The 21,196-nt window shown below is 38.7% G+C and overlaps 1 protein-coding gene across 4 annotated transcripts in view; it reads left to right on the plus strand.

Annotated features, from left to right (window-relative positions):
* The window catches only part of LOC122809006 (membrane-associated guanylate kinase, WW and PDZ domain-containing protein 3-like), a 1,354,602-nt gene that overhangs the window by 532,515 nt on the left and 800,891 nt on the right, over positions 1 to 21,196 (plus strand). For all 4 annotated transcript variants that reach the window (XM_044080191.1, XM_044080192.1, XM_044080193.1 and 1 more), the window contains exon 9: positions 11,567 to 12,520. In XM_044080191.1, coding sequence (XP_043936126.1) covers positions 11,567 to 12,520 — 954 coding nt within the window. The remainder of the gene's footprint in view (positions 1 to 11,566; positions 12,521 to 21,196) is intronic.

Here is a 21,196-nt window from a genome sequence, read left to right on the forward strand (position 1 = left end):
CTGGCGTGCCAACTGAAATGGTACATATGGCAACTGTAACCCTTTGGAGGTCGTGTATGCATAGTACTCCTGTGGTGGTATACCTGCCAATCTGCACTGATCGGTTTCTTCTTTTAAGCCCTGTTGTTTTTGTATATTTACAAGGTCTTTCTCTATTGACTCTTTATCTAGCTCTTTTAAGACACTAACTTCTACATTGGCATACTCATATTCTGGAAGTTCTTTTCCATTTTGTGCTGCTTGTTTGGCCAAGGTATCAGCTAACACATTTAATCTGTAAGTTTCACTGGTTGGCTTTTGATGTGCTTTTACTTTTAAAATGCTATACTGTCCTTGTTGTTTTGACATTGTTATAACTTTATATATGTCTTTTAATACTTCAGCATGCCGTAATGGTTTACCTACACTATCCACAAATCCTCATCTTACCCAGGTTTCCATATGTAGTCTTAAAGAATTTACTACATAAGCACTATCTGAAAAAATGTTAATAGGATTGTAATACTTTAGCACATACAATACTGCCTCCAGTTCAGCTCTTTGAGCTGACATATGCCCTGGTAACTTGATTAGTTCAGGAGAACCCAGTTGTGGATTCTCTGGAACTATGGCAAATCCTGTCCAGTATCTGCCTTGGTCCCAATATCGTGCTCCATCCACAAAGATGGATGGCTTAAAGTGATCAAAATCAGATGCTAAAAATTGCACCTCAGGTGACATTATCTTTTCTAAACAGTTATGCTGTTTTCCTTCATATCCCATATGGTTTGACAAATGGTATTTATCCCGTCTGTATAGTAACAGTTTTCATTCCAAAAAGTGCCATCCATTTTGCAAAGACTGCCTGACTAATACCATCTGTAATTTTATTCATTTCAAAACTGTCTATCAAAGCTTTTACAGCTTGATGTGGTGTTTGTACTATAATGCTGGAAAATACGGTCAAATATTCAGTTTGTTTAATACCCCAGTAAATGGCTAATAACTGCTGTATACATGGATGGTAGCCCAATTCCACTGGAGTCATCTTTCTGCTAAAGAAAGTGACTGGGCGTAATGTTTTTTCCATTCTGATGTCACTACCATGTGGCCATTCCTGTAGTAGTACCACAGACAGTGTTTTTTTCCTGCTGCTGCTTGTAACACAAATGGTAACCTTGGAGTGGGCTATTAGTTCTGTAGCTTGTGCTAGTTTTATTTTTATCTGTGAAAATGCCTCCTCTTCATGAGATCCCCACTCTAAAAAGGTGGAGTTCTTTTGTTCATGTAACATTTTGTATAGGGAGCAGCCACGGCTGCATAATCCTCTATAAATTCCCTATTGTAATTCATGATTCCCATGAATTTATGTAAGTCTGCTATAGTCAGTGGCTTTTCCATTTGTAAAATGCCTTGTACACGTACAGGGCAAGGAGATCTTCCTGTTGGTTTTATAATAGTACCTAGAAACTTAACTTTTTGTGTCATAAACTGAATTTTTCACTTTTAACCTTAAACCCAGCTTGCTGTAGAGTATGAAAAACTCTCTTAAGAAGCCATACATGCTCCTCTACTGTTTCTGACTGAATTAAAATATCATCAATGTAATGTATTACTGAATCATCCTTTTCCAAATGTTGTAGAATGGATCCTACTGTCTGATGAAAAATAACTGGACTGTTTTGAAACCCTTGTGGTAACCTTGTCATAACATATTGCTGGTTTTTAAATGTAAAGGCAAATCTTGGCCAATCTTTTTTCCTGAGTGGCACTGCAAAAAAGCCATTTGCTAAATCTATTACTGTAAACCACTTACTTTGTGGCTTAATATGTGCAGCCAACTCTGGGACTCCTGGAATCAAGTGTCCTGTGGGAGTGGTATATTGATTAACCTTTCGTAAATCAATAACAAGACGATAACTACCATCTTTTTTCTTAACTGGCCAGATTGGTGAATTTGTAGGGCTGTTGCCTTTTTGTATAATCCCTTCTCTTTCCCATTCTGCAATACATTTTTCCATATGTTCTTCTGCTTCCCTAGCAATAGGATATTGTTTTTGAAAAGGTGGTATATAGTCCTGATCACTTCCTATTCCTACTGGGCTTTCTAGTTTCCCACAATCACTGGGACCCTTGGACCATAGATTTGGGAATTGCTGTTGTAAATGCTTCCATACATCCTCACTGTCTGTATTTATATAGCCTGTAGGTTTTTCAGGTTTGTCAGGTAGAGAGATTGCATAGCAACCTGTATTTTGCTCTTCCTCTCTTTGTTTGTCTCCCATCCACAGAATTTCATTAGGTAAATCAATTACTATGCCTAAAGGTCCTAGAATGTCCATACCAATAATGGTATTTGTGCAAGATGGATGCATTAAAAATGCACCCTTCCATATTTGTCCCTCTTGACTAAACTTTATGTCCACATTTTGGCTACTCACTGCATAGCATTCTGTGCCATTAAATGCTGAAATGCAAACCTTTTTTATAGGATTTACTGGTAACTGTCTGTATGTGACAGATACTGCTGCTCCTGTGTCTATTAAGACATTTTTCCACAGTGACCCCTCTACCCAAATATCAATCAGTGGTCGTCCATCTCGACCCTTTTTAAAGGTAGTCAGGAAAGATACCAGAGTAGGGGGGGCACATCCCTATTGTAAGGAAATGCACTCATCCTCTCCTTTATTATCAAATGCAATATGACACACCTCACGTTTTTGTTTGTCATCTTCTTCTGTGTCTGAATGATCTACATATTTAGGTTTTTCAATCTCTTTTTGTAACTGTTGCCTAGCTATTCCTTCTGCCTGTTCTATCAAATGTTTCGGATTTACAGGTGAAACTGTTTGAAAATCTACCGGGCATACTTTTCCTTTTCCTGTATATTGATGGCTCTTATAACTGTTTTTACTAATATTGTAAGGTTTTTGTACATAATCCTGCTTTTCTGACTTTTCTTGTAAATTTGTTTGCTCTCTTTTTGGAAACACTCCCTGTTCTTCCTTCTTTTTGCGCCAGGCTTTGTAATGATCACAATTTTGCTTAACGTGTCCTATTTTTTTACAAAAGAAGCATGTTGGTGCCTTTTGCTCATTACCTGTGCTTGATCGTGGTACTACAAGCATAGAGGCAGGAGCTGGTGGTGCTGACACAGCTCTTTCTGCTGGTGGTTGGTCACACCATCTTTGCCTTCCTCTGTTTTTGATTTCACCAATTACTTCAAATGGCTCACTATTATCTTCAAATGCAAAGATATGGTGTGAGTATAAAGTCCCATCATCGGCCATAGTCCGTCCCCTCATTAGTTTTTGTACCAAATCAGTGAGGGTATCAGAATTTTCTTTGTAGATACATTTAATATCCCCTGGAACCCCTTTGACTTGTTCTAAGAAGCAATGTATTAACTGTTTTTGTATGTCTCTTTTTCCCATGTCTCTGTCTGTTTTTTTTATATATGATTTGAAATGCAAGTCTAAAATGATCACTTTGTTCCATTAATTTATCTGTGATAGTAATTTTAAAATTATCTAATAATTTGGCTGTGAGAGGCTGCCCTTGTGTAAATGCCATTAAAACGGCTGTCATACATCTTACTTTAGTGTTCAACTGTTAATCATCTTGTTTTAATTGTATGAAAGTTTTAAAATATTTGGGAATGAAAATCCAGAAACATCTAAGTAATGCATCTGTCCATATATCAGATCCTGCTGTATATGCCACCCATTCTTCAAATGTAAGCATGTTATAAAATATGCCTTTTTTATCATTCCACTGTGGTAAACTCTGTAATAATCTAGACTATGTATATAAATCTGTAGTGGTTCCCTGTCCCTGTTCTATAATTTGGACTGGTTTTGTGTTTTATAACTCTTCTTTAAGCTGGGATATCAAAATAGTATTTTGGAGGTTAGTCTCTGTTAATTCATCTAATTCTTCTTCCTTTTCCTTCAGATGCTGTTTAAGGTCTGTCATTTCTACCTGTAAGTGTTTAAGGGATATATGATACCTGTTATTGGATTCCTCTGTTGACTGCAGAGCTCCTATGCACTTTTGACAGAGATCTTGGATGTCAGTTTTGAACATTTTAAATTCATTTTGTTTCTCTTTTAAAAACTTATTAAAGTCTTCTGTCAATGTATCATAAACTTTGTTTCTGTCCTCATCTGTATGTGTAGCCGTGGCATCATTCCATGCTTGTACATAATTTTTAAAGGGAGTTACAAGATCTACAGGGGACTCTGTCAATAACAGATTTGATTGCTGTTGTAATTCAGAAATTAATGTACTGACAGGACATAACTGCTTTACATCTGGATATAATGAAAACTGTGTACCCTTAATTAATTCTTTATCATGAACAGATCTGTCTGCACAGTCTATTTTTTAGCAATATCATGCAATACTTGTTTATGGCATATTACACAAAATGCAGTTTCCTTTGAATCACACAATAAACATTTACTATGATATACTTCATTTTTTGTTGCAAATACCAATCAAATGTTACAATCCACTTACATAATGCTGGTATGTCAACTTGCCCTAACAAGGTTTTACACTTACTAATGTGTTGTGTATACCAACATTGCAATTTACTCCATATTTTATCTGGTTGTTCTGCTACATTAAGAGTAAAACTTGGCTTACATTTGCTAGAATTCTGCCTGATAGCATCCATACTAAAAAAAAATGTGACGTAGAAAAAAGTCTTACGAGTGAGCAAGAAAACAGGTGATCAGGCTGTTGTTGCAGATGGCTGGAAATTTTTCAAAGTCACTCGAGAAGCTGGGAAAGCACAACATGCAGCGGACTGCTGTGCTAGTGGATATCCACCTGTTCTTAGCGAAGTTATGGCACTGCGACTGGAACTTCAGTCTCACTCCGGATGTAGATGTCTAAAAAACTGTACTACTGCAAACTGCATAAACTGGAATACTTCTGTTTAGGATTTACACATACGTACAAATGTTAGTTACTGCAATTTAACTGAAGTGACCCTCTGCAGGGCTTACCATCACTCCTCCCGTGTTTGAATGCAGATTGTAGGTTCAAATGCAGGCTAGCTTGCCATTGAAAAATTACATGGAGCTGCTTACTGCTTGGTGTGATGGATCTGAAGTGTTCTTATGACACTCAGTCTTGCTGGCTGGATTCTGCTAAAATTCAAAGTCTGGTTATATTTGCATTCACAGTCTGTTGCATACATAAACTTGCAGAATATACACTGATGAGAGAATATACTTTGCAGCACTTGTCTTTAAGAGCAGTAACCAATAACTTTTATAATAAACCAAACTGGACAAACGTTGCAGCTTAAAAGTACTGTTCCAACTTTACTTCTCATATAGTAAAGATGATGTGAGAGATATACCATTTACCTCAGGACTTGTGTCCCTACCATACCTCTAACATAACTGGATTTATACAGCTCTTTATATACAGTTTTAGTCATGCATAAACATATACATTTCCTCTTGATATTCTATTTTGGAGAATTGCTCATCCTGTAGAAACAATACTAAGCTTCCTTGTTTAACAATGTCTTGTAAGAGATCATCTTTTCTGACAGTGTGAACATCCTGTAACAGTGTCCTGTTGTCCATGCAGAAAAACATGTTTTTGAGGAAACACATTGTCCTGTATTCTATTTGGATCTTTGTATAAGAACATCTGTTCTTGTGCCAATGCTGATAAGCATGTCCTGTTTTCCATGCAGAAAAACATATTTTTGAGGAAACACATTTTAAGAGATCAGCTTTTCTGACAGTGTGAACATCCTGTATTTTATTTGGATATTTGTATAAGAACATCTGTTCTTGTGCCATGTCCTGTTTTCCATGCAGAAAAACATATTTTTGAGGAAACACATTGTCACAGTGTTATTGTCCATTCTTTAAAAGCAGATTTTACATTTTTGCTCTTGCATACATCCTGTTTTTAAGTCTGTAAGGGAAAAATGTCCATTCAGCAGATTCCTTTTCCAAGCCATGGTAATTTAGTATGGATGCTGATTACATATTACTAAACTCTATTTCTACATTTAAGCAAGCTTTATCTTATACCTTATTTATGTTGCATAATTGTAGCAAAGTTACTTTTAACCTTAGTATATTGTTGAGCACACTCTAACACAAAGGGCTCACTAAACTGCAGGGCATCAGTATTTTAGTACTTCCCTTTGCTTGGGTGAGTATAAACTGGGTGAGGCAGTGACTCACTGAGTACATTTCCATGAGTTATAACTTGCCAGTTGCAGTTTCCGCTGTTTCCCATAGAGAATGGTTAGTGGAAATGTTTCTGCATCTGCGAGGAGTCAGAGTTTTGGAGCTTTTCTATTTTCTTCACATTTGTGTGACTGTTGAGTTAGTATATGCAAGTATAGGAGTATGGGGGGTGCAGAAGTCTTGTCTTCCATGAAAAAATGTTTTTAAATATTTTTTTCAACCTCCTGAGGCATTGATTGGTTTGTTTCATCAAGCTGGAACTTCAGATAATCACTAAATGATTCATAGTAGAATCATATGTAATGCTAATAGCAGTAGTAGTAGATAGAAACAATGATCATGTTATGCTTCTGCAGCCGTGATAATGGTGATAGTCATACCTCTCCAGCATGCCTCATTATGAGGAATGTTTCTCATTTTGAGTCTTAAAAAGTCAATAAGAATCTGTAAAGGGTCTGTCACAGATTCAGTGTTGAGCTTAATAACCACAGTAAATAATCATATTACTTCATCAAAATAACTTTTTAGAAGTATAAAAACCTTTTATCCATCCTGTGAGCTTCCTAGTTGAAGTTGCTAGTAAGCTGTTAGTAAGCATTCCACCTTTTGCCTATTGGTTCCAAATTATGAGAGGTAGTTTTGATATTTGATTAATGGAACTTGACAGCTATGGTGATAACAGTGCCTTGATTTTTTCCCCTCATTTATATCAGCATACTAGTTTGCATGGTGGATATCTCCTCTCAGATATCAACCTGAAGTAGAACAAGATGGCAACAGTTTGTAAGCAGGAAAAGGAAATAGCATCTGCTTAACTGCACTGTTGAGAAAGGTTTTTCATGGCTCTGGACTTGAAACTCCTAATTCATCTCAGCAGTGAGTTCAGGGCAGTGTACTCAGATGATCAGTGGAAATGTCTGTGGCATACATGTTAGTGTAAATACATGTAATTAATTTCTCTGCTGTTTACTTTTAGGATTTTTCAATGTATCGATAAGCTTTGAAGAAGCTTATGCACAGTAACCCCATGTTTACCATAAAAAATCTTATTATCCATGCATTCAGCAGTAATACATATACATAGTATAATGCAACATTACCAGTTTGGTTGCAGGGTTGTGTAGTCAGTAATTTTACAGTCTATATCTTTCTCAGATATTTTTAGATCTTATTTGCAGTCATCTTTACCAGCAAACAGGTTGCAGTTTTAATTTGTGTCTCTACTTACTCCTGCAGCTATAAGAATTTTGTGAAACAGGATTGCATATCTTGATGAAATTGGAGGAGGATAAACTTTGTTGTGCCAGAGATAATCATAAAAGCATTCAGTGACCTCTAGACTGAACAAATCTCAGTTTGTGATAAATGAAAACCCATTTCCTGGATAGTTTGGAATGTTGTTATAGCTTGTTGAGCAGATGTTAACAGCACTTTTTTTATTTTTTCCTTCCCTGCTTCAACCTCCTATCCTCCACTTTCTCACCCTTTTGACCCATTTCTACCTCTTATCCAGTTAGTTCCAGTCATGCTGCTAGTGGATACAAGAGTCATGATGAGGTGGGCCATTATCTAAGGATAATTTGGATGTTTCCAGTTTGCCCTGCCTTATCTCTATGTCCAGAATGCAAGGTTTTTAACTCATAAATGCCTTTGAGCTGTGGATTGTCACAGATCTATACAATCCCTGTATTCCTGAGCATTTTCTGAAAAATCAAGTAAAAATCATTATCCAACGAAATGTAAAAATCTTGTGAAGAGTGAATGTTGTTAAATGGTACATGTAATACAACAGTAAAAGACAAGAAGGTAGCAAACCCAGTAGGTATTCCAGAAATAAAATAAACCAGGTGTTCTAAGGGACCAGAACTCGTATCCACAAAGCGTTTATTATTTTACGGCTTAAAAAGTTTAAAAACAAACTGCTGTTGTTAAAAAAAAAATCAAACAGGTTTAGCGCTTTTGTTTTTCAAGTGATCATCAGAACCATCGCATTTAGAGCAGCTGGGTTTTTATATCCAAAACCACACCCTTAACTGAAAACAAATCATGAAACCAAGTCCTGCATTTAAAGCTACATACTCAGCTAGCATTCACCTTAATAAATGTGTATTGTGAATGGTTACAAAATAATACATCATAAAAAAAAATATATATATATATATATATATATATATATATATATATATATATACACATATATATATATATATATATATATATATACATATATATATATACAAATTGTGCTTGCAGAAACCATACTACAAAAAGAACACACAATCACATGTTCTTAAGTACATTGCATCAACTTGTATTTTGCCAACTTACATTTTAGACAAGTTACAACCTATACTTTTATTGATCTTTCTTTTAACTCACTGGCAATAGAAGCTGTTTCATTTAAGCCTGGTGGCACAGTGGCACTGAATCTCAAATGTCAAAGCATTTCTTTTTGTAACAACTTGTTCTTCCAGTCCCCACAGTATGCTGCCAAATCAACTTGTTCTACAGCAAAAAACATAAATTTATCAAACCCCACACAGATGACTGAGTGCTTAGCTAAAGCACTCTTTTTGTCATTTCACTGGATGCTATAAACATGCTGGTAAATACGCTTATTAAAAGCATTGTTGGTTTTGCCGATGTAAAAAGCTTGGAATTCTTTACACACAGTAAAATAAATCACTCTCTCCATAAAACAATTAAACCTGCCTCCCTTGGCATAGTCCCTGATTTTATCATATAGCCACATTGATTGCATCTTCCACATCTAGAATTTTTTAGGAAAATTATCCATCCTGCATATAGGTTTATTCTCCAAAATACTTTTAAAATGATTCCGTCTTTTAAAAGTGAAAGTGGGCTTAACCTCATTAAATCTGTGTGTAGCCTGATTACTACTTATAATAAACCAATTTTTCAAGATGATCTTTTGTATTTCCTTGGCATCAAGTGAGTAATGAAAAGCCATGTAAGTACTTAAATCAAGGGACTGGTTGTTGTGAGCAGCAACATCTGGATTATTGTTGTACCCATGTTTAAAAATGGAACCATATAAACCATTTTGTTCACTCCACAACTGTCCTGCCACCTCATCTACCAGGGCACTGGGGTAGTTGCTTTCCAAGAACATTCTTTTCAAAACAATAAATTCTTCTTGGCACCTGTTGTCATTTGATGTCAATCTAGATACCCTGATAAATTGACTTTTTATAATGCCCTTTTCCTGGTGATATGGGTGGCAGCTGGAATAAAATAAAAAAAGAATTATAATAAATGGGCTTTCAAAATATCCCTGTTTTCAGGGTTCGATCTGGTGAATGTTGAATTTTAATATCCAATTATGCAATTTCATTGGCATGAACATGGTATGTAAAATCCAGAAACTCAGTGCTATGTTGCATCAGCCCCAGCAATTCATTAAATTGCTCTATACTACCTTGCCACAAAATTAACAGGTCATCTAAATATCTATAATAAGCTTTACAAAGCTTAAACAGTGGAAACTTAAACAAATACATTAATTCCCACCTTAACAAAATGCCATTTGCAAACACAGGGGCACAAATAGCCCCCATGGCCACCCCAGAACACTGTTTATAATATTTGTTGCCAAAAAACAGGAAATTGTTGGACAAAATTATTTCCATGAAGTCATATATTAAATTTTCATCATTTTCAGTTAATCCCCCATAGAGTTTAACTATCTCATCAAACCATAACATGGCTGACTAAGTTTACAGATGACTGTAAACTTAGTTCTATCATAAAATCCCCAGAGGACACCAAAATCCTCCAAGAGGACCTTTCTCAAACAAATAACTGGCATCAAGACCATAGACTAAAGCCAAATGTCAAAAATTGTATAATTGTATCCTTCAGCAAGCATGAGTTTCCTTGTAACTATAACACTGGCCATAGACTTCTGAAAGTTGATCTTGTAGTCAGGTATCTAGGAACCCATGTTGACACTAAACTGCCTTTTGATCACCATGTATCAACTATTGTAAGGCAGTTATTTTTCAGCGCAAAGCTTGGAATGTAATCATTCCGCTGTACTCTGCTCTCATGAGGCTGCTCATTGAATATAACGCCCCATTCACTATATACCTAACCAACCGCTGGAGTGATCATAATGTTTTTTTATGAAAAAAAAATCAAGGGCCCTCAGTATCTTTGCAAGAACACGTAGGTATGTAGCACAGAGAATGCCTCTTTTAAGGAATTATCTTCTACTCAACATAAAGCAAAGTACTTTTCTTGCTTTATTCAAACACATTTGGATGAATGGATGGGAATCTACAAATTCATCACCCCTTTCCATTTTAGCATCTGTGTCTTTCATGGATAGGAGCAACCAGTAACTGTCCCAACATATCCTTGTTCTGCCCGCCACTGGGTTGTTCTGCCCGCCACTGGGTTATTCAAATGCAAAATATAAGAGCTACTGTGTTAATGAGCTTACAATTTCCTACTGGGGTGTTAGTATCTTAAAAGATAGTGAACATAGTATAATTTGGAATGAGGAAAGGATTAGTAGTTCACAGAGAAGTACCAGTGCAAGAACAAAGGCAGGAGTCTACCTCCTTTCTTTATTTGGGAAGGCGAACACACAGAGAAGCTGCAACAAGTTATAAGCTTCCAACAGAAAAGTGAATTCCCAGGAACCAGCAAAGCTATGACTATAATATTGCTGTATTTTTTTTCTGACTTGTGATATAGTATATGATCTTAGTGATAAAGTGTGTGTGTGTGTGTGTGTGTGTGTGTGTGTGTGTGTGTGTGTGTGTGTGTGTGTGTGTGTGTGAGACTATGCTCATATGTGCACGTGTGTGTGTGTGTGTGTGTGTGTGTGTGTGTGTGTGTGTGTGTGTGTGTGTGTGTGACTATACTCGTGCACGTGTGTGTGTGTGTGTGTGTGTGTGTGTGTGTGTGTGACTATACTCATGTGCACGTGTGTGTGTGTGTGTGTGTGTGTGTGTGTGTGTGTGTGTGTGTGTGTGTGTGTGTCTGACTATTTATGTGCATGAGTGTGTGTGTAAGCAGGCATGCATGGGGGAGTGTCTATGTACATATGCATGTGCATATTATTTTTTAAAGGAAAGAGGATGTGCCATGGTCCTTTAGTAAGGTACAAAGAAAATGTTATATGACTGCTTTCTCATATGGGAAATGGGGCTAGCCTATCCATTTATTTTTAAATACTTCAAATAACTGGCCAAGAATAAGGTCAAACTTGCATACATTTTATGACATGTACTTAGTGATTCCTTCTCTAGGCAGCTCTTAAAATATTATATTTCAATAATAAATTGAAACATCAGCTGACCTTCTTACTTTAATGTATTTCTTTTGTCTAGGTGACATTATTATTTTCATCAACAACATCTGTGTTTTGGGACACTCACACAAACAGGTGGTAAAGATGTTTCAAGCTGTTCCAGAGGGTGGCAGTATGGAGTTGGTACTATGTCGTGGCTACCCTTTACTCTACGATATGAATGGCCAAGCCATTGAAGTTAAAACCAGTCAGGGAAGCACTGCAAAGGATTCCCAAAGAAGAGAATCTAATGAGCTGCTCTCACATTCCCGAGGTGTGCAGAATGGTTATGAAAGAGAATCAGTAGGAGATACTCTCGAATGTCTTACCGTTAATGGCCAAGTGGAACAAACTAGTGCTGTGCACCAAAATGCATCCAATAAAAAGCTGTCTGTCAGTAATCTAAACTGTAAGGCATCCGAAATGGGCTGTTATTCTGAAAGTCAGGCAAGGACAGCAACGTTGAGAGGAAAAGCAAAAGGGGATACTTTGGGTAACAGCTTATACTCCGATAGTATTTACAGGAATAGATTTTCCAAAGATGGCAGAGCTGTGTCACAAACTGCAAACCATGGCATGGATCTAGTTTCTGCTGAAATGACAGGAAAAGATGACAGTGATAAAGCTGCAGCAGATTCCAGATTAACAAGTCTTGCTTCAGATTATGGGAAGAGAAATGGATCTGATGCTGGTGTCCATGGAAACTACAACATTTCATCCTCTTCTGCCATGGCAACCAATGCCAGATTAATTCCAGTGCCAGTCAAGAAGTGTTTATCTGGCCTGGGGTTTAAAGTGACAAACTGTAGCTCCAGTGGTCGTTTGAAAGTTGAGAGGATTTGGAATAGACAACAGTGCCCTTTGTTGGAGGTGGCAGATATCATTGTTAAGATAAATGGCAGTGACTTGCAGGGTTTGACCTCCAGTCAGGTGGAATGCATTCTGCAGGAGCAAATTAGAGAAGGAGATGTGATACTCCTTATTCAGAGAGAAGGTAAAAAAATTCGTCTTGATTGTCTTTGTCTGTGTAGTGTAGTGAAACAAGTAACACATAATTAGTAAACTCAAGTGCAAGGCTTCCAGTTTGTAATTGTGTCACAAAGTTGCTGGTAGAAAAAAAATATAAAAACATCCTGATCTTTGCAGACATGCATGTGTATTCGCCCCCACACATATTTACACACTCACTTACTCATTTAGTACAGGTATATGCAAGAAATGGATGCAGAAGAGAGTTCTTCCCCACAGGCATTAAGTTAAATATACACATGCTGCACAGCATCAGTCACAACACATATATTAAAGAAGCAGAACCCTGATGAGATAGCTTTCTTGCCCTGTCTCTCTGTCTCTGTCTCTCTTGCATGCAGACACACACACACACACACACACACACACACACACACACACACACACACACACACACACACACACACACATATATATATATATATATATGTGTGTATATACACACACACACACACACACACACATATATATATATATATATATATATATATATATGTGTATATACACACACAGCTTCATTTCTGTTAAAGGTGGGCCATCACCAGAGTGAGACAGGACATGGTACTTGCTGTTTCAGTTTTCTAGTCTACTTAAGATTTTAGTTGTGACTTTTTACCTGTAGAATTTTTACTCTGCATTTAATATGATTTTCACAATTTCTTGAAACACTGCCAATTTTTTATCAAGGTGTTAAGCATTACACCAGTGCTGTAGCTTTCCCTGGCTATAGATCTACTTACAAATGCCCCTTTTGGTTGACTGTTAGAGGTACTGTGTGTCCATGCATATGAAAACAAACTGAAATCCTCTGAAGGCAGATGCCATTAAGTTGAGTACTGACATTTTCATCTATTCTGAAGAGTACAATGCTTGTAGTGACACAGAATCTGTACTTCTTTCTGTATTATTTAAGCTTTGGTGATTGTCTCAGATGTATGACCTCTGCTGGAGTGGGGTGTGGGGGTGGCATTCTAGGAGTTGCCCATACCTCTCACTAGGCTAGGAGAGTAGCTGATGGACATTTGACTGTTCTTGAACTTAGATTATTCAAAAGCTTGAGGTTAATTGTGAAAATTAAATTTTGTGGTTCATTTGGCTTCAGTGTCTCAACAGGTCATACCTGCCTTGATGCTGGAAGATCAGAAGGCTGTCACTTCTATTCTCATTCTAGGTGCTTAGATTAATTTTTCCGTACTGACAATGCAGTGCAGCATGGGGGGGTTGCTGTACTCTGATGTGTGGCTTCCTTCCAGCGAGACATTTAACCAATATCCCATCTGCATGATTTCGAGGTACCTCAGGAAGATGTAAAACATCCCTTGTCACTTATGAAAAAAGACTAGTAGAAGCTCTCAGGTTGTCTGGCCAAATTTTCCCCTAGTCAGTATTAATGCCACCTTGAATTTCCTCTGAAAAGAGGCCACTGGCCTAATGGGACTAATCCAATCAGCAAAGCATAAATACATAAATGAAAGTTATTGTTAAGCATGGAATGTTTGCTGCCCTCAGAAATAATACTTTTTGACAAATTCTGCGTTAGACCATTTTATACATGGCATATATATTCCATGTTTTTAAATTATCAGCCAAATTAATTCTTATTTTGAAAACATCACCATTTCTTTGAATTTCTATTTCTTTATGAAATGTTACATAGAAACAATATAATATATAAAATAACTAGTTCAACTATTGTATTACTTTGTTAGTCTGCATGTGACAGCTGTCAAAACGTAAGGTTTAATTTTGTTAACAAATGTATCAGCAATCAAACTATAGTACAGTTCTGGTGAAATTTATTTTTCAAATATGCATATATCATTTTATTAGCTGTGTATGTCGGTTTGGTTTGCACTGTGAATATTAATATTATTTGTATATACATACTGTATCTTTCATTTTCTGTACTAGTAATCACCTGCCCTGTCATCCATGGGTGATGTTGGATTTATACCAATGACTGGACTAGCTTACCCATGAGGTAGAAACCTGAGTGACTGCATTTTAGTGAGAGTGGTTAAATCTAGTATCACCAGTGGTGGAGCAGTAATTATCATGTTTCTATGCCATAATTAGTGGAAAAAAAAAAAAAGACAACATTTTAAAATAATTCTGATGTTTAAAAGGTCTGTGTCCTATACTTGTGGCTGTCTACTCGCTCAATAAAGTCGGAGACACACGTGTCATGTAAAGTGTGTGCCCACATCTGCATTTGCTGATTCATATGCAGTATGGTCACTACGTTTATTTAATGCCACTAAACCTTGACTCAATGCAGAGTCACAACTCCAAGCTGTAAAACAGTTAACTTGGGGTTTTGGAATCTGCACAGTACATCAGTGATGTGTGCTAGCTCCTGGACTACAGCTATATTATCTTTTTGGCTATTTATTGCTGTTCACACTCCTGACACATGTTGAAATGGCAGCAAGTTTGAATGGTTTTAATTTTTAGGCTAACTGGAGCTTTTTGTGGTGGTAATTGTTGCTCGCCACTCCCCCAAAATAATGATAGTTAGCAAGTTAAATAGGGCTAGTTTTAGAAGCATTACATAATGACATATCTTTGTTTTATGCTAATAGAAGGATTGGTGAAACATAAACACAGTGGTCTTGAGAAGTTAATTTTGCAGGCATTGTAGCAAAGTCAGCTTTTACAACTAAGACAACAGAAATTTACATATATTGTAATTTCTCCAAGACACTTTTGTCTCAATAATCATTTTATGCAGCTACAAATACTGTAATGTCTCCAAAACCATTTGGTTTCAACAGTGATTTTATTACGTTACAAGGATGCGGCAACACAGCTTCCCATCCCACGAGGGACATATGAATCAAATCTTTTGAGGAAGACAGGTCATACCTTTCAACTGTCTACATCTTTTGCAGACTGTCCACATCTTTGCCTCATATTTTTGTCCTGTTCCTCATAAAGGTTGTGGTTTTCTACCAACTCATGCAGGAATGAAGTCACTAACTAATTAAAAGACATTTAAGTTTCAGCCTTCATATCCTTTAAAAATGCATGATAATGCAAAACCTGCTATTCTATCAACATTCTAGGAATGTAAAAACAATATTTAAAATCTGTCCCTGAGTTTTGGCCTTTGTTCATAGGTTCATAGGTTCATAGGTTCATACTAGGCTATCTGCCCTAGGGCATTTATAAGCTTAGCCAGAGTGTGTTTGGCTTTCGCCACACATTTTAAATTAATTTTGCTATGCCCTTTTTCGACGTTAGTATACTGTGCCTCTGTCTAACAGTGACACAGAAGTGATACCTGGGGTAAACCTACGATCTCCCATCCACTCATCAAGATTCCTCTTGAAGAGAGTCAATGAGGGACTCTGCCTAACCTGGACTGGGATTTTATTCCAGAGTGAAGGGAGCCTCTGGGTTATGAATCTGTCCCTCCAGCATGTCCTATTTATTTCAGTGCTGAGGTTCAAGTCTCTCGAGCGCGTAGCTCGATGGGATTTGGATTTTCTGAGGTGCAGCATGTCCATTAACTCCGGGTTGGGCATGGCTTTATACGTCAGGCACAGATCGCCTCTGAGCAGGTGGTATGCCACTGAGTAGAGCTGGAGCTTCTTTAACCGGGCAGCATATGGCATCTGTTTGAGCCCTTTGATCCTCTTGGTGAGGTACTTTTGGGGTCTTTCCAGTTGCTGCAGGTGTCAGGTAAGGTACATCCCAAAAGGGGCATTGTACTCAATTATGGGCCTGATGAGGGATGAGTAAAGAGGCACGATGACCTCCCCTGATCTAGATGTGAATCCCTTCATGATTAGGTGGGCTATATAAAATGGTTTTCTAAACACTTTGGTCACGTGATTGTCAAATGAGAGATTGCTATCAACTTGGGTCCCCAGGTCCCTAATTACTTCTTCTGTACTTAATGGATTACCACCTATGTGGTAATTTGTGGGCACTTTGTTTTTGCCAAAGGGGATGACTATACACTTTTTGGCGTTTAGCTTGAGGCCATGGCTCTGGCACCAGTTGTCTGTTTCTATGAGGCCCTTTTGGAGGATGCTTGTGTCGGCTTGAGAGTCGATTATGGTGCCCAGTTTGCAGTCATCTGTGAACTTGGTCAGCCATAGTCCTTCCATGTTGGCCTGTACCTCCGAGAAATATATACCAAACAAGAGAGGTCCCAGGACTGAGCCTTGTGGGATGCCACTTGTAACTGGTTTGGAGTCTGACATGGCTCCAGCAATTCTAACCATGTGGGTTCTGTCCTTGAGCCAGTTTGCAACCCATCTAGTGACATAGGGGTTTATATTTAAGCTGGTGAGCTTATCTATAATGCCCGAGTGGGGTATTGTATCGAAGGCTTTTGCGAGGTCCAGGTAGGCTGTGTGGACCACCTTCCCCTCGTCAATGGCCTTGGTGACTTTTTCAAAGAAATCGACCAGGTTTAAGAGGCAGGATCTGCCCTTAACAAAGCCGAACTGGGTAGGATCCAGTGTCTGTAAGTCCCCAATATCTTTATTTATGAGGTCCATGATGATCCTTTCCATAGCTTTGCAGACCAAGCTAGTCAGGCTTATGGGGTGATAGTTTCCAGGATCCATTGAGGCACCACCTTTGTGGAGAGGGACCACTGTTGCTGTACGCCACTCTTTGGGTACATATCCTGTAGTAAGGCTGAGATTGAACAGTAGTTTTATGTTTGGGTTTAGCTCTTCTTGGAGTTCATGTAGGATGCAGCCCGGGACACCATCTGGTCCCATTGATGCTGTGTTTTTTGCTTTGGAGAGGGCGGCTCTTACCTGAGCATCTGAGATGTCAGGGGGGCAGCACTCTGCTGGGATAGATATTTGCCCTTTTGATGGGGAGGAGGGGAGAAGTTTGCACTGAACCTGTCAGCTAGGATGTTGGCAATGTCTGTGGGTTTGGTGTATTTTTTGTCGTTTTGGACTAATTCTGAGCATATCTGGGAATTCCCATGCAGGTTCCTAACATAACTAAAGAAAGCCTTGTGATTATCCTTAGTGTCCTGTGCAATTTTTCTCTCTAAGCTGGCCTTAGATGATTTTATGAGTGCCCGTAGTTTTTTGCTAATACTGATCAGAGATGTCTTCCCTTTTTGGGATTTTGCTCTATCATGTAGTAGCTTCCTCCTTCTATTGTATAGTTTGTTTATGGCTGGGGTTCACCAGACAGGACGTCTGCCTTTGGAGGATTGGGTCTTGGTTTTATTTGGGATTGCATGATCCATGCATTCCTGAAGGTGTTCATAGAATGCATTTATAAAGCATTCTGCGGTCTGGGCCATATTTTCCACAGGCCCGGGGGCTTTGAAGGATTCCACCTTGGTTTTGAGGAGTGTGAAATTTGCTTTAGAGAAGTTTTTCACTGTGGTTTTCTGGGCAGGGGGTGGGGTCAGGATGTTAATATCCAGTGAGATTAGTTTATGGTCTGATCTTACCAGTGAGGGATACACTTCTGGTCTGGAGCATAGAGTCCCCATGTTGGTGATGATCAGGTCCAGTATGTTTTTCCCTCTTGTGGGAGTGGTAACAAGTTGTTCCATAGCATTTGAGTTTATAAATTCTAGGAACCTTTGGGCTAGGGTGTTGGAGCTAGAGTAATGCTCCCAGTCTATGTTTGGGTAGTTGAAGTCGCCCAATATAATGGTGTTTGGAGAGACCTTCATATTTTCCAGTGTTCTCAGGAAGGCCGAATGGGTTTTCTGGGTTTGGGAGGGTGGTCTGTAGCAGGCTATAAACTGGAAGGCAGTTTTACCCACTGTTAGTTGCACATGGATAGTCTCCGATGCTTCGTGCTGTGCCACCAACCTGGAGGTGTGGGTATCTTTGACGAATATTGATACTCCCCCTCTTTTTGTGGTTCGGTCCAAGTTTTGGGGCCGAAAAGCATGGTATGAGGTATATCCTGGTAGTGCTGGGGTGCTCTCGGGAGCCTAGAACCAGGTTTCTGTTACTGCACAGATATCGATGTTCTCCATACTAAGGAGAGTTTCGAGTGCGTGCATCTTGAGGTTTAGACTTCTGGCATTGAGTAGCATTACTCTTAGTTTCTTATCCCTTGTGATACCTATGGAGGTGGGTTTGTCTTTTGAGCCTTGCCTAAAAAAGGCACTATGGGGGTAGCAAGAGCCTTTGCCAATATCCAAAAGCCCAGGGGTGACAGGTGCAAGCCGTCCCTAGTGAAGCATCGTGGCTTGTCGAGCATGTCATCCCAGGCTGACAGGCATTGGATCCCCTTTGAATGACACCAATACTTAAGCCAATTGTTGAAATTGATCATCTTGTCTTCATATTGTGGCATCATTCTTGGTGAGGGTAAGATGCTACTCAAGGTCATGGTCATACCGGCCTGGGCTACATGCTCAGAGAGCTCCTCTATGTCTCTTTTCATGTAGTCCAGGGAGGTACGTCTCAGGTCATTCACACCAGCATGGACAATGACTGAGTCACATTTGTACTTGCCTTGGAGTGACCTGAATGCTTGTGTTATGTGGCGGATCCTAGCGCCCGACAGGCAGCTCACCGTGACCTTCTCCTTGTTCAGCCGGGTGAGCGGGACGTCAGTGTGCCTGATGATAGAGTCACCTATTACAAGTGTATCAGGTGTGTTGTTTAGCCTTAAGGGCTGTGACTGTTCGGCACACTGGCTTTGTGAGCTATGTGTTGCACGTGTTTTGTTTTGGGGTAGTGGTTGCTTGGGTGCCTGCTTTGGAGGTCCCTGCTGCTTAGGCAGATTTTTATTTAGAGCCTCCAAGTATGTTTTTGTGTGTTTATGTGTTTGGTTTGCTGTCGTGGTAGGTCTATGTGAGACTGGAATTGTAGTGAGTGTGGTTTCCTTCTCCTCCTGACTGGTTACGCCAGTACTGAGTTGAGAGAGCTTAGCCTCCAGTTTGGCTATATGGTTGCATCTCTCACATGTGTTGGAATTTGTTGGGAGGAGGAGAGGGTTGTCTGTGTACATGAGGCAGTTGTAACATTGCCTCAAGATTCCCAGATTCACCAGCTGGACCGGAGAGGAGATTGACAACTGACCTTTGGACATGCTAGAATAGTATTGGGAATTCCTTTATAATTGAAAAAAAGGGTTAATGGGGAACAAGGTACTCAAGGGGAGTTTGTGAGGGTGTAGTGCTTTTAATTTTTTAGTGCTGACTTATATAATTGCTTTAGTGAGCAAGTGCCAGGTAACTTAAATGCAATGTGTTACAGGTAACTTAAATGCAAAATGACAAACAGTAACTTTCTTTCAAGTGAAACAAGGAAATAAATACAGTAAGCAATGCAGATATCACTAGGGATCCACAGAAGCACTGAAAAGCTGCGTTTTAGGTGGAATTAGCGTTTCAGGGAAATAACAAGCAAACAAACAACAAGCATACAAACAAAGCTAGATTCAGCAGGCCTGGATCTAGTCTATGCTACAGCAAACAAGGTGTACCAATTTCAGTAAGAAACAGTTCAAATATGCAGGCACTATAAGCTTTTAACCAGAAATTCCCAGCTCAGAAGGGCAGAGTCCAGCCTCTCCTCCCACAAGAGTGCAGACCACAAACCTTCTTAATGTAAAATAACTGGCCTGAAGCCCAACTGCTTAAACCAGAACTAATACACTTTTAGAATAACAGACACTGAGCCCTCAATCAGCAGTTCCCAACTTAGAAGGATGTAAGCTACCTGTCCTGCCACCTTATTATTGTCCCCACATTATTTTTGGCTTTTTCTAGATTTCTTGAGCTAAGAGGTGAGAAGTATAAAGCAGGTTATATGAGACCCTCACTGTTATTTAGCTACTCTTTAATCTGAGAGAGGGAAGGGGAGAGATGGAGAAAGATTTTCGGTAAGTATGTTTGTTAAACTATCTTTTGAATCACATTACATTAGATAATGTTATATTCTGATTATAACTCCTTTTGATAAGCTTAGCCGCTATTACATTCCTTCAACCTTGATGGTATTCATGCTCACAACTGAATTTTTTTCATTGCAGTCTACCCTCTTGCTTAAGTTTTTTCATTTAAAATTCACACTCTTTCCACCCAAGGCAGAGTGACTGCTGCCATTGTAGTACAGCATAATGGGGATGCAGCACTCCTGAGTGTGTCGTCCTTTGAATGAGATATTAAACCAAAGGTCAGTCTGCTTGAGTTGGTGACAGCTCAGGTGGATGTAAAAGATCTCATGGCATCTGTTGAAAAGTATAGAGAGGTTCCCTGATGCCCTGACCAAACTATCCCTAGTAGTATAAATACAACCTCAGATCTCCTCTAAAAAGATGCTACTAGCCTAGTGGGACAAACATGGTCAACAAAGGATAAATAAAATATACTGCTTCATTAGAAGTATTTCTTACAGAAATGCTGCACCCTGAAATCTATGTTATTCAGTTTTATGGTGCTTCCATGTGATATTGCATTATCTGCTTATGTTATACTCTGATGTTTGTGTTTTTGGAAATTATCTTGACTTGTACTGCTTCACGTCAAATATACCTATATATGTGTGTGTGTGTGTGTGTATATATATATATATATATATATATATATATATATATATCTCCCACCTAAACACACTGTTCACCCTCAGCCTCTCCACAGGCTACGTGCCCATAGAATGGCACACAGCAACAGTTATTCCTCTCCACA

This window comes from Protopterus annectens, chromosome 8.part0 (genome assembly GCF_019279795.1).
Source record: "Protopterus annectens isolate FY-2018-M chromosome 8.part0, PAN1.0, whole genome shotgun sequence".
NCBI classification, from domain to species: Eukaryota; Metazoa; Chordata; order Ceratodontiformes; family Protopteridae; genus Protopterus; species Protopterus annectens.